The sequence below is a fragment of the Lepidochelys kempii genome, chromosome 7, assembly GCF_965140265.1.
Source record: "Lepidochelys kempii isolate rLepKem1 chromosome 7, rLepKem1.hap2, whole genome shotgun sequence".
In the NCBI taxonomy this organism is placed as follows: Eukaryota; Metazoa; Chordata; order Testudines; family Cheloniidae; genus Lepidochelys; species Lepidochelys kempii.
This window is the reverse complement of record NC_133262.1, coordinates 4,811,327-4,824,407: the sequence shown is the minus strand read 5'-3', so window position 1 is coordinate 4,824,407 and position 13,081 is coordinate 4,811,327. Positions and strand designations below refer to the sequence as shown.

Genomic DNA, 13,081 nt, shown 5'->3' with positions numbered 1-13,081 from the left:
CTAGATTTTATTTATTCTTTTACACCAAGCTCTGGGTGGAACATATGAAGTTGTTGCTTGGTGAGCTCTTGTATGTTCTCAGAGCTTAGTTCACTAAGTTTACTAATTTTCTATTTGTGCAGCATTTTCTTTCACCTCTGTGAAAGGAGTCTTTTTTGGTGATACCATGCTTCGTGGTGGTGGGAGTCACGGGGCAACTTATTTTCTTTTCAAATGTCATATATCACACATAACTGGGGGGCATTTTGGTCCACTTGCTCATTAATCCTGCATATCTGTTCTTGTTTCTCTCTTTTCTCTCCTTGTTGCTCTCTCTCTTTCATATAGAGAATCAAAAGGATGCAGGTGAACAATTGTATATGTATTATAAATTGCTAGGACTGTTGAGTTATATTTATCTTTGTTTTCCTTTCATAGCTCCTTAAGATATGTACTCCTATAAACTGAAGGTGGAGTTGCAATAATACTTAAGGAGTTAATTTGTGCTGTCTTAACATACATACTATCTTTTACTTCTCCCTTAAGATACAGTGTAGAGCAGAAGTATTTCATAGTGAAGGTACAACCTAATATGGAGGTGTATTTATACTGAAGAGAAAGTTTCTTGTTTTCCAAAGGAACAAAAACAAATTTTTGGCAGAAAAATGTTTGGATGATTTGGCCGTTAGTGTAAATCACCTGATAAGCACATTTATAACTAAACTAATCTTCATTTTTGTTTTTCATATCTTCTGTTTTATGCCCTATTGGGGGAAAATGGTTTCTTTGTTAATGTGTAACTAACACTACAGATAGATCAAAGTTGTGTTTGTCTTTTTTGTTCGTAACATGTTGGTAACATGTAATGAAACAAGAATGCAGGTCAGATAAATACTATTAAAATGGACTTCTTCTCAGTAGTGATTCTGGAGTTGCAACATGCCAATGTGTTCATTACTGTTACACAGCAGGATCCTTAGTTTGAAAGTTCTTGAGATCTGAACAGTTAGGGATTTTTCCTAAGTCATTATTTATGTGTTGTGGAAATACACTTGATTTCAAAACCTGTTTCCAGAAAGAAATTGGTTTTAAAAAGAAATATAGCATCTTGGGCCAAGTTCCGCTCTGGGTTCCGTGGGTGCCTCTTTCACTAATAGCATTAGGAGTGGCCCCTCTGTAACTTTGGCCCAGTATCTTTTTTTGTTTTTTGTTATATTTGTGGTATTGGTAACAGGCCCTAGTAGCAACAACAACAAAAATGAATTGTTCAGAAAACAAAGCATGGATTTTCTCTTTAAATAAGTCCGCAAGAAACAGCAAAAAAAAAAAGTAGTGTATGATAATTTCAGGTGCACCCATTACAAATAATTACATTGGATTTAATTGAGCACAGATCCCAGTGTATCAGTAAAATAAGAACAATGGCCATCATCTTTTTAGGACCCGACACAGACTTATGACATGGTTAATATCAGGGAAATTAGGTGGGGCATTTCGGAGGGCCCCATTTACCTAAAACACACAGGTTTATAAAAAGAAAAGGAGGACTTGTGGCACCTTAGAGACTAACCAATTTATTTGAGCATAAGCTTTCGTGAGCTCACTTCATCGGATGCATACTGTGGAAAATACAGAAGATGTTTTTATACACACAGACCATGAAAAAATGGGTGTTTATCACTACAGAAGGTTTTCTCTCCCCCACCCTACTCTCCTGCTGGTAATAGCTTATCTAAAGTGGTCACTCTCCTTACAATGTGTATGATAATCAAGGTGGGCCATTTCCAGCACAAATCCAGGTTTCCCCCCCACCCCACCCCACTCTTCTATTGGTAATAGCTTATCTAAAGTGATCACTCTCCTTACAATGTGTATGATAATCAAGGTGGGCCATTTCCAGCACAAATCCAGGTTTTCTCCCCCCCCCCCCACCCCACTCCACCCAACACTCTCACAAATCTTGGGAGACAGGCCAGTCCTTGCCTACAGACAGCCCCCCAACCTGAAGCAAATACTCACCAGCAACCACATACCACACAACAGAACCACTAACCCAGGAACCTATCCTTGCAACAAAGCCCGTTGCCAACTGTGCCCACATATCTATTCAGGGGACACCATCACAGGGCCTAATAACTTCAGCCACACAATCAGAGGCTCGTTCACCTGCACATCTACCAATGTGATATATGCCATCATGTGCCAGCAATGCCCCCTTGCCTTGTATATTGGTCAAACTGGACAGTCTCTACGTAAAAGAATAAATGGATACAAATCAGATGTCAAGAATAATAACATTCATATATCAGTCGGAGAACACTTCAGTCTCCCTGGTCACGGGATTACAGACATGAAAGTTGCGATATTACAACCGTAAAACTTCAGAAACAGACTCCAAAGAGAGATTGCTGAATTGGAATTAATTTGCAAATTGGATACAATTAATTTAGGCTTGAATAGAGACTGGGAATGGTTGATTCATTATAAAAAGTAACCTATTTCCCCTTGTTTATTCCTCCCTTCCCCCCTCCCCCACTGTTCCTCAGATGTTCTTGTTAAACACTGGATTTGTGCTGGAAATGGCCCACCTTGATTATCATACACATTGTAAGGAGAGTGATCACTTTAGATAAGCTATTACCAGCAGGAGAGTGGGGTGGAGGGAGAGAAAACCTTTTGTAGTGATAAACACCCATTTTTTCATGGTCTGTGTGTATAAAAACATCTTTTGTATTTTCCACAGTATGCATCCGATGAAGTGAGCTGTAGCTCACAAAAGCTTATGCTCAGATAAATTGGTTAGTCTCTAAGGTGCCACAAGTACTCCTTTTCTTTTTGCGAATACAGACTAACATGGCTGTTACTCTGAAACACAGGTTTATGTTGCTTGAACCCAGCGAAGGACACATAGAGCCAAATCCTATTTCCCTTATGGAACCCTGACCTATTTTGACTAAATTGGGGCCAAATGTGAATGCTACTGCTCTGTTTATGTTGTTTCTTTCTCTCGAGCAAGAATAAAATTGAGATACTGAAAATAGCTGCATAAACCTACCCCCCCACCCTGCCCCAAACATCACCCCCATGCATTTCCTGCCTCCTTCCCAAAGTGCACCTAGCCTCTCCTCTTCCCTTTAGAAATAATGTGTGGTTTTAAATAGAACACTAAAGAGAATAATTTGCTAAAACAATTCAGGATTAATAATCTGTGTTAATTATTAATAAGACAAAAAGTACTAACACTCAGATTAAGGAGTTCGAAACCCTGGAAGGGTTTCCCTCTGGCTATTTACAGAAATAGAGAATTCATTGTTCCTTTAGAAAAGAATTGCTGTAGACTAGTATCCCGGAAGTACAGGAACTGTGAAATGCAGGGCAGTCATCAAAGAAGTGCTGAGGATTTAAAGGGCCCGATTCTCATTTACACCAACACCATGTGACACTGCTAGAGTGATGTAAAAGTGGCTTTATTGCAAATGGAAATCCAGGCCAGGGTTTTTAGATTGTTTTACTTGGCAATTAATAGTTTGCAATAACTTACTTCTCCAGCTTTTTGGACACAGTACTCGTATAATTCTGTATGGGTTTGGTCTTTGGTACTTGGTTCTTCTGAGGAGGACAGTAGAGGTGAGAAAAGGAGGAAAGCAGGTGACCGTAGCAAATGGCAACAAGTGTGTTTGATGCAGACGCAGCAGGAGAATGAGACATGGGCATGAATGATGCAGTTAAAGGTCAGCCGCAACTTCATGAATGTGACAGCACAGCCTGGTCCAATGCACTATAAAGGGAATAGGCTACTGTTAACCTCACCCCATCCCCTCGATCCTCCTCTTGTCCAAGGAAGCAAGGTTCCAACGAATGGGTTCTTCACTGTGTCCACAGTATGCAAACACACTCCCCCACTGCCCAGACCAACCCCTGTCCAAGGGTGACACGTATTGTTAATGGTCTCTGCAAACCAGACTCCTGTGCAGGCTCACCTCCATAGCAGTAGCAATGGTAAATCAGCATAAAACCATTCCTGCCGCTTTTGGTGATCAGCTGAAGCTCAAAGCACATGGGGCTGAGAGAAGATTGGCACCAGTCCAAATGGTGCCAAGAGGTGGGAGCACCCTTTTTATGCCCCACCGTGTGGGGCAGAGGGGGAGCCAGTGGTGACCCCAGCAGAGCACCTAAACTGCCCAGTCTGGGCATCATGGTGGAGGGGAAGAGGCTCCCCAGGGCAGCCAAGAAGAGAAATGAGCAGCATAGAAAGAGAAGTATCGGGGGGAGCCGTGTTAGTCTGTATCCACGAAAACAACAAGGAGTCCGGTGGCACCTTAAAGACTAACAGATTTATTTGGGCATTCCCCAGATAAATCTGTTAGTCTTTAAGGTGCCACCAGCTCCTTGTTCTTTTTATAGAAAGACAGGCAGCCCTGCTCTTCCTTCCCCCAATCCAACAAGATCCCCGAGGGGAAGGGACGTCACTTCCTGCCAGTCCCATCAAGCCCCCATTCCCATGGCCAGAGCAGGTGTTTCTTTTGCTTTCTGCTGTTGGGCAGGAGTGGAATAGCATTTGCGCTTACTCTAGGAGTCTATGTTCCAAAAAGCCGGGAGGACTCTCTGGTGTCATGGCTCCTGTTTATCTGCACATGGGATTACTGTTCAGAGCTGTTTCATAGCTGAGTCAATACAAATTTCTTCAGTTCCCAGTGAGCTTGATCCAAAGTTAATAGAAAGACTGCCCATCCACTTTAATGGGCATTGGCTCTCGCCCCAAGATGGGAGACAACATATAAATGGGTGACTCTTATCTGCAGCTTCTGATTAGCCTTTGCCAAGATTCTTGACAGCGGCATTGTATCCTTGAACTAACAGGTTGGTTCCTGGAGGCCTCCTATCTCCAAGCCACAAACCAACACCAATTTATAATCCAACTCCTAAGATTTTTTTTTTTTTTACTTAAAATACTCCCAGTCTCCATGTAACAGAAGAAACCTCATCCCCTCCGCCAACGTTTTCCTGTTATTGAGTCTGTTCTTTATTCTTTAAGACTCTCACTGGTCACTTAGGGGAATCCCATTAAAGACTTCCCCCAATGTTTAATGTCAGTGGATTGTCCCCTGTGCAGAGGGCAGTCGTGGCTAGCGATGAGGAGTCAATGGTTCCAAGCCCCACCAAGTGAATCCCATCTCCTTTTCTTCTTCAAAACAGCCTTGTGACAGATGCTGTGCCTCTCCCCTTCTCTCCAGCAGCACAAAGCTGGCCGAAAGTTTTCCATACAACTGTTTTTCGATGGAAAACTGGATTTTCAACTACACACTTTTTTTTTTTTTGGTGACAAGTGTCCGCTTTCCACAGCGTTTTCTTTTCCATGCACACACAGCCCCCAGAACTGAACTGTCTTCACGTTTCGGTCAAAGCCAAAGTACTTCAAATCAGATATTCTGCTATGGTGACCCATGGAATCTGTAGTCCAATTTCCTCATGTCCCCATTCTCCTTGTGGGCAGGGCTCCCCAGCCAGTCTCTGTCTCCCAGGATGCATCTCCTCACCCACCAATAGGGGAGACCGTGGAACATTGTGTGAAATGTAGTCTGAACAATGGGCCTGGCCTATAGAAGAGAATGGGGGCATGATGCACCCAAACTTATAACTCCCACAATATACTCTGGTGGCATTTCAGAACCCAACTCTTTCCATTTTTGTTCGAAATACTTAAGTTTTTTATATTTTTCCCCAAAAAAGTCAAGATTTTCAGAGGAGAAGGATAACAAAATTTCTAACCAGCTCTTCAGCAAACAGTGGGTTGGTGGAAGGGACAAGTATTTGGAAACATCTAGCTCCTACAATGCAGCGCCCTAGGATGTGGTCGTGGGGGGAAGGTTGGTGGCCTCTAGCCCCTGAGATACCTCCAGACTCTCAGGAGCAGCAGGGGCCCAGAACTGAGGCAGAGGGAGGGATGAGGAGGGCCAGCCTGTGATTTCAGAGAGGCATTGGCCAGGGGCTAGTGCCCTGGTGAGGAGTTGAAAGGAGTGCAAGGACCCACAAGAAGGGAGAGGGTAGGGAGTGGATGGGGCTTGCCTGCTCATTTTCTAGAGCAGTGGGGGTAGGAATTACAGCCCAGGAGCTATTGGGGCTAGGGCAGGATGCATTTATCAGTGGGGCGGGGGAAAGCCCCAAATCATTTAGTCACTGATGTTATTAGGAAGTCCAGAACTGATTTTGTATGGGGAGGGTGGGCTCAGAACTATATTTTTAGGGAAGTGGGGAGGAGATGTAATTGGCAGACTCTACACTTCTTTGGGGCACCATCCAGCGCCGACGAGGCTAAGCGTGAGGCCTAAGCACCACTTGAGTGCCACCTGAGTCCTCAAAATAGGACTTGGGGCACTGGGGCCTAGTGCTGACCCTAAACCCTGGGCTGCATATCCCCCTTCCTGAGCTTGCTCGTTGTATTCCCGCCATGTCACCAGAGATAACTGTATTCTGTGTGTTGGCAGGCGGATAGGCGTGATCTCATAGTCTGCGTGAATCGTGTTGGGCAGGAGGGCTAGACCATCCTGAGCTGAATGGCATGGGACCATCACAAGGGAGCCTGGCAGACCTCAAGCATTATTGGTCTCCACTAATGTGAGTCCCGGAATGTCTCGCAATTCAGCGCTCACAGAGTCAAATGTGTAAGGCATTCATTTGAGAGAAATCCGACCACTGAGAAGCGCAGAAGAAGCCATTTTGCCAAACCCATTTTTTATAATTACAGCTGGGGGGATACTGTGCAATGATTTTTAACAAGTATTAGCATCTTTAAATGAATTCCCTTCAGCCTTTCTCACTCCCCTTCTGCAGTCGCTAAGCAATACAGTTTTACCGGTATGGCTGTTCATGGGTCTCATACTCAGAAGTTGCATGCGTAACCCACATGCCTCCTGGGTGAGGTGTTCTGTCCCATCTAGTGGCACTGAGATCACTTAAAGAGAGAGATTAATGAGTCTGCTCTACAGCCGTAGCTAAGGGCCATGTGACTTTTAGCTCATGCAGTAGCAGCTCACGCATTTAGCTCCAGAGGTCCCAGGTTCAATCCTGCCCGACGACGACAGGGGTCTGTCAGTGTTACACATACACAAATCCATCACCCTGCTTTGAAGGGTGTACCATCTCTAGTGATAGCATCCAAGAAATATTACAGAAAGTATGTACCCAAAATAATGGTGCCTTTTTTTTTTAATGTGTGTGTTACACTAGTTGCTGTATACAGCATACTGGGAGCAAACCCTGCAATCTTTACTCACCTAGGTAATTCATGTTCTTACAAGTAGTCCAATAGCCAGACTAGGCCCTGGTGCTGTTCTATAAATTTCTTATTTGTCCAGCTAATAGCTGGGAGGCAACAATTTGCCAGATAGTGAGTGAGTAACACCTAGCTGCTGCCTTTCCGTTAATAACTCAGGTTTGTAAGTCAGTTGGACACACATTAATGAACAATATAAAATACTTCTCATGTTAACGCAAATTAATACTGAAATGGAATAAAAAAAAACAATGGGGAAGAAAAGGTGTTGGCGGAAATCAAAGTGAAACTTAATCTGACACACTAAAAAAAATGTGCAGTTGTACTGTTGAATTTAGTGAACATTGTAATGTTAAAGCATCCAGAGCTGTTCTTCTAGCAAATTTCTGGTGCTAAATATTAACCCAAAAACTTAAAGGAATCAAATAAGATTGTACATGTATAACTATCTGGGAGTCACATCCAGCAAAGCACTTAAGCTCATGTGTAACTTTAAGTACCTAAGTAGTGGCATTGAAAGTCATGGGACTACTTGTGTGCTTTAAGTTTAGCATGTGCTTAAGTGCTTTTTTTTGGATCAGGGCCAAAAAAAAAATTTAATTTCCTTACATTACAATCATAGGGCCAGCAAAGATGGAAGTAACACAAAAAGTCTCAGTCTAGAATAGAAATAGTGATGAGATTTCTTCCTGCTGATCCAAAAGGTAAGAGAAACCATTACAGCTAAGCCATTCCCAGCTGCTGTGATGAGGTTCCAGCCCTCCGGACGCAGGTTTACTCAGACTTCAAGCAAAAGCCCAGGATTTGGCTCTTGAAAAGTAAAATAAAATAAAATGAAAGCATCGAACGCTTGGTGAGTCAGTGAGTTGTTTGGCCTCATCATAATGAACCTGCCTTCATACATGACACTCTCCATCACGTGTTACAATTGGGCATGGTCGTTTGTCCCCATGAGAAGGCTACAGTAGTGGTATGCTGGGTAGGATTGAAGTGTATTTGGTGGAATGAGAAATCTCTCACACACCCACTGGGACAATTTGCTGACAACCACGGAACAAAAGTCTCTTTTAAGTTGTCTCATGTATATTTTAATAGTCACTTGCTAAGGCCTGCAGCGTTAACGATCTTTTCATACACTGCCTTATTTCTTTTCTCCTCTTCTGCTTTTGACGCTTCCACAAAAATAGAAAACCATTGAGGTTGCACTCGCCAGGCCTGTTCAACAGCTGTAGGATCCAGATGCCAATAAAGCCTAAAATGTATTTTTCATCTGGGTATTGTAGGCATCTAGGTCTGGAGCAATCCATAGATATTTCAGCAGCTGGCAGTGCAATAGCTGAAACATATCTAGGTTTATGCAGGGTTAGATTACTGCAGGATTTGAACTGCCTGCTTCTCCTGGACGCAGTTTTCCTCTGGCTTTGGTACTGTTCTGAAAAACTGTCTATCTCTCTGACATGCCAGTCACATTATGGGAACCAAACAGATTAAATTGTACAGAGAGGTGTTACCATGACATGGCTAATGGATGTATCTGGGAGCCAAGGTATAGTAGCTATCTTTTAGATTTACTCCCCATCCTGGGATCCTTATGCAAACTTCCTTTTGTAATGTTTTGCTGTGAAATAGTCTCTTTAAATATGTGAGCTGAACTTAAGGGCCATCAGTATGTAGCTGAGTTGACTTCCTGTTGAAATGTTGAATCAGAATGAAAATATGTAGTATCATTCCCTAAAGGCATATAATTTTCACTAAGTGGGGGGTGTAAGGAACATTTCTGAGAAAGGGGCCCTTCTGGTAGATGACAAATGAGGATCAAGTTGTTTCTGAAGTTGATTGAATAGATTTGTTTCAACTGTTAGCAGAAAAAACTAATATTTTTAAGATGAGGCTCTACATTAAATCATTTAACATCTTAAAGGCGTGCAGGGCATGTGTGTCTCAAACTTCTACTCTTTAATGGATGGTTTATCAGGATAGATGTTTCTATACCCTATTAATTTCTATAACACTATCAGAATTAAAAACAACCACAAATCCACTTTGTCTAAAGAAGCAGCCAAACTAATTTACCCCTTCCCTCCCCCCTTGGAAAATGCAAGCAAAATGGAAAGAACTTTTGGCAACAGAATGTCCAGATAAATATGCCAGATTCCTTACAAACAAAATAATTAAAATAGTCACAGTACAGTACTTGGGCTATTAAAAGGTGTTATTAAATATAACAGTAACTATAGCACCAGTATATTCATCATATATGATTTGTCTATGTGTATGCAGAAGGAAAGGCTATTTTCATAGAATTTTTGCTATGCTGATATTGTAAACTATATGACAGATGGGTCAAGTCCTGATTGCAGTATTCTAACATTTGGAATAGCAAGTAACATATTTGATAGAGCTGGCAAGTTTTATATATGATTCAACCCAGAATATAAAAGCCACTAGAATTCCAAGTTGAAAATAATTAAATGAGCTGGAAACAATCAGAAAGCACACATTTTTAAAAGTGACAGATTTTTTTCCATGTTTAAATTGCATGAAGAATGCAAGAATATGTTATAGCTCCCTTTCACCAACAATGGTGTTTAAGTCTAAAATCTGTAATTGGTCTTTGCAAAGCAATTAATTCCTATGTTCATTGTTTCCATATTAAACCTCACAATAGGCATTGGGGCACCTTCAATAGGAGAACCTTTCTTACCATTATAGGGTGCAAAAACCAGGCAATATTATTTCAGATTTCTCACACACAGCTATAAGTTTTAATTATCATACTAAACTCCTCCTTTTTGCGCTTGGCTACATGAAATGCAATTAGCATTCCACTGGATTTTAAGCATCTTGATTGCAAAGCACTGTAATGTCATAGAATCTGATGACTTCTAAAATGTTTGTCGTCAAATGGTGTTATAATTGTGTAATACTTCAAGTAACGATGAGGAGCTTATTCCATTTCTGTTTTATCATTTCTGCTTGCTTTTCTTTCAAAGTTTACATCTTTTAGTCACTGTTTATGATGTCATATGTCTCTTTACTTTTGGTGTGTCTCTCTCCATCACTGACAAACAGCTCGTCCAGCTAAGCCTAAGCCACCGGCTGGGCCATCACGATCCACTCAAACTCAGCCTAACATAATAAATCAGATGCTCAAAGGCATACCTAGACAAACACCAAGTACTGTAACCATTTTTCCTTTCTTTTATTCAACTGTCTTCTAGTTTAGTGTTTTTTCGTTGTTTTAGCTTAGTTTAATATTAGGAAGCTAGTTCTACAGTAAGGATTTTTTAAACTATCTAGCACAACAATATAGGCTTTTAGAGACGTAGAAATAGCAGTATTTATTTCAGAATGTCCACATTTTTTGTCTAGCAATGTCTGACATATGCAACATTTTCAAATATCAACGTCAGCACAAAATAACATTGTTGTTGCATAACATTTTGCATGATAACGATGAATATGTATGAGCTTTAAACGATGTTGTATCAAATGTTTGATAAGTATATGGTATACGTTTCATTTAACTGTCAGTGCTCCAGCTATCTCAACAGAATATTCTGATGTATAGTAACTTACCCAGGGAAATATTTAAAATAAGGGGAAAAAAAAGATTGACATCTGTTGGCTGCCAAAGTTGATAAAGCAAAATATTTTCTTTAAAGACAGCATCTCTGAGCAGTTGTTCTTATTAACACTTTTGTCATTTAGTTGTGTTTGAGAGCAGATCCCTGCCACGAATGAAAGAACAAACCATACCGGGATTTATACCGCTCACATTGCAGTCAATGTCAAAGCTCCCGTTGACTTCAGTGCTGTGGGAAAAGCACCCATGTATTTTGGAAGGTTTTTGTGACCTGTTATTGCACAAAAGAAAAACACTGTCTCTGCTGAGATGTTTGCATGGATAAAAGAAAGAATGAGAAGTTAATAATGAGCTCTCCATTCAGTATTTGCCTTCAGAAAATATTTGAAGGGAAACATGGGGAAAACTTTTCAAACTGGGGCAGGGGATAGGGTGACCAGACAGGTAAGTGTGAAAAATCGGGACGGGTTGGGGGATACTAAGACAAAGACCCAAATACCGGGACTGTCCCTATAAAATCGGGGCATCTGGTCACCCTAGAAGGGGATGACCCTAAAGTCCATATTTATTTATTTATATTTAAAGTCCAACCCATCAGAACATCTGCACAAAAACTGCTTCACAGTATTGGGGCCTTTGGTGCTACATAAATAGAAATGATCTGATTTTTAAAGGAACCGAACATCTATTGCTCCCATTGATTTCAGATTTAGATGCTCATCACTTTTTTAAAACTCAAGGCACCGACATAGATGCCTAACTGAGGATTTAGGTCCTTAATTTTAGGCTTCCGATATTGAAAATTTTGGCCATTGTTTTTAATGAGAAACCATTTAACTATAGGGATGTGTTCAAAAAAAGTTTCAGGCCTGTTACAGTCAACATAAAAACTCCCATAGGCTTCAGAGGGGCCAAAACAGCATCCATAATTCTTGCAGGCACTGATTCAGCAAAGCACTTACGTTTGTGCTTAACTTTAAGTTCATGTTTGAGTCAATCAGATACGACTAGAAGGAGTTAGGCAACCAGCTCCAGTTGAATTTCAGCTGATTCCCTCCGGCTCCTCTGAAAATCCCAGTCTTGTGCCTTGCTAAATAGGGATGGACCTAAACATGTGTATATTAAGAGCTTTGCTGAATTGGGGATTAGTTAAACTGCATTTACACCACTTTAATTCTGTAAGGCCTGTTCTACACCTAAAAGTTAGGTCAACATAACTACAGCTGTGTTTCAGGGCCATATGCACTATAGTTCTACAGCCTAACCCCCAAGGTAGAAGCAGCTTGGCTGATGGAAGAATGCTTCCATCACCCTACATACTGTTGCTCAGGGAGATGGAGTTCCTACAGTGACGGGAAACCCCTCTGTCCCTGTTAGAAGCATCCGCAGGACGGCACTACAGCAGTATAGCCACGGCGCCATGGTGCTGCCCCTGTAGCCCCTCTAGTGCTGGCATGGCTTTAGGGTACCCGCAGAGGGGTTTTAATGCAGTTTAACTAATCCACTTTAAATTCACATGTTTAGTGAATTCGAATTAACTTTCCTGAGTGTTCCCATGTAGACGAGCCCTAAGTCAGTTTTTCACAGCTGTGAGCCACCAGTTTTTGTTCTTAGGGACCCATCTCATTGGCTGTGTCTACACTACAGGCCTTACAGTAGCCTCTCTATGCTGATAGGAGAGAGCTCTCCCATTGACATAATTAATCGCAGTGAGCAGCAGTAGCCATGTCGGCAGGAGAGCGCTGTCCACACCAGTGCTTTTGTCCGTGAAACTTATATCAGTCAGAGGGGTGTGTTTTTCACACCCCTGACTGACGAAAGTTTTACCGACAAAAGTGCTAGTGTAGAAAGAGCCACTGTTGCATTTGGCCAGCTCCTTGGAATCTTTCACTGATATCTGGATTATTAATGAGTGGTGGGGTTTATATATTTATTTATTCAGATTTCTAATGAAATATTCCGAAAGGTGTTTGTCTACTATACATAACATTTAATATATTGATGCATAAGCATTAGTATATTGATGCACGTAAGCATGAGGTTGACTTCATTTTAGAAGGTTTGGAGAACACCGCAAGATAGTATGAAATAGCTCTGTGTTTTCTCCACCTTGCTTCGGTATTTGAACTGTGTGATTTATTTAAGGGATTTTATGCTTTAAAGTTGAATATGTTTTCCCATAAAACTGTACCTATAAACACATGGTCTGATTTACCACTGTGTCCTTCCAACTTTACTCAAGC

The 13,081-nt window shown here is 41.4% G+C and overlaps 1 protein-coding gene across 6 annotated transcripts in view; it reads left to right on the top strand.

The window, feature by feature from the left end:
- The window catches only part of CADPS (calcium dependent secretion activator), a 389,515-nt gene that overhangs the window by 287,929 nt on the left and 88,505 nt on the right, over positions 1–13,081 (top strand). The window contains exon 17 of one of the 6 annotated variants that reach the window (XM_073350978.1): positions 328–345. The exons of the other annotated variants lie outside the window; for them this stretch is intronic. Coding sequence (XP_073207079.1) covers positions 328–345 — 18 coding nt within the window. The remainder of the gene's footprint in view (positions 1–327; positions 346–13,081) is intronic. 6 annotated transcript variants of the gene reach the window in all.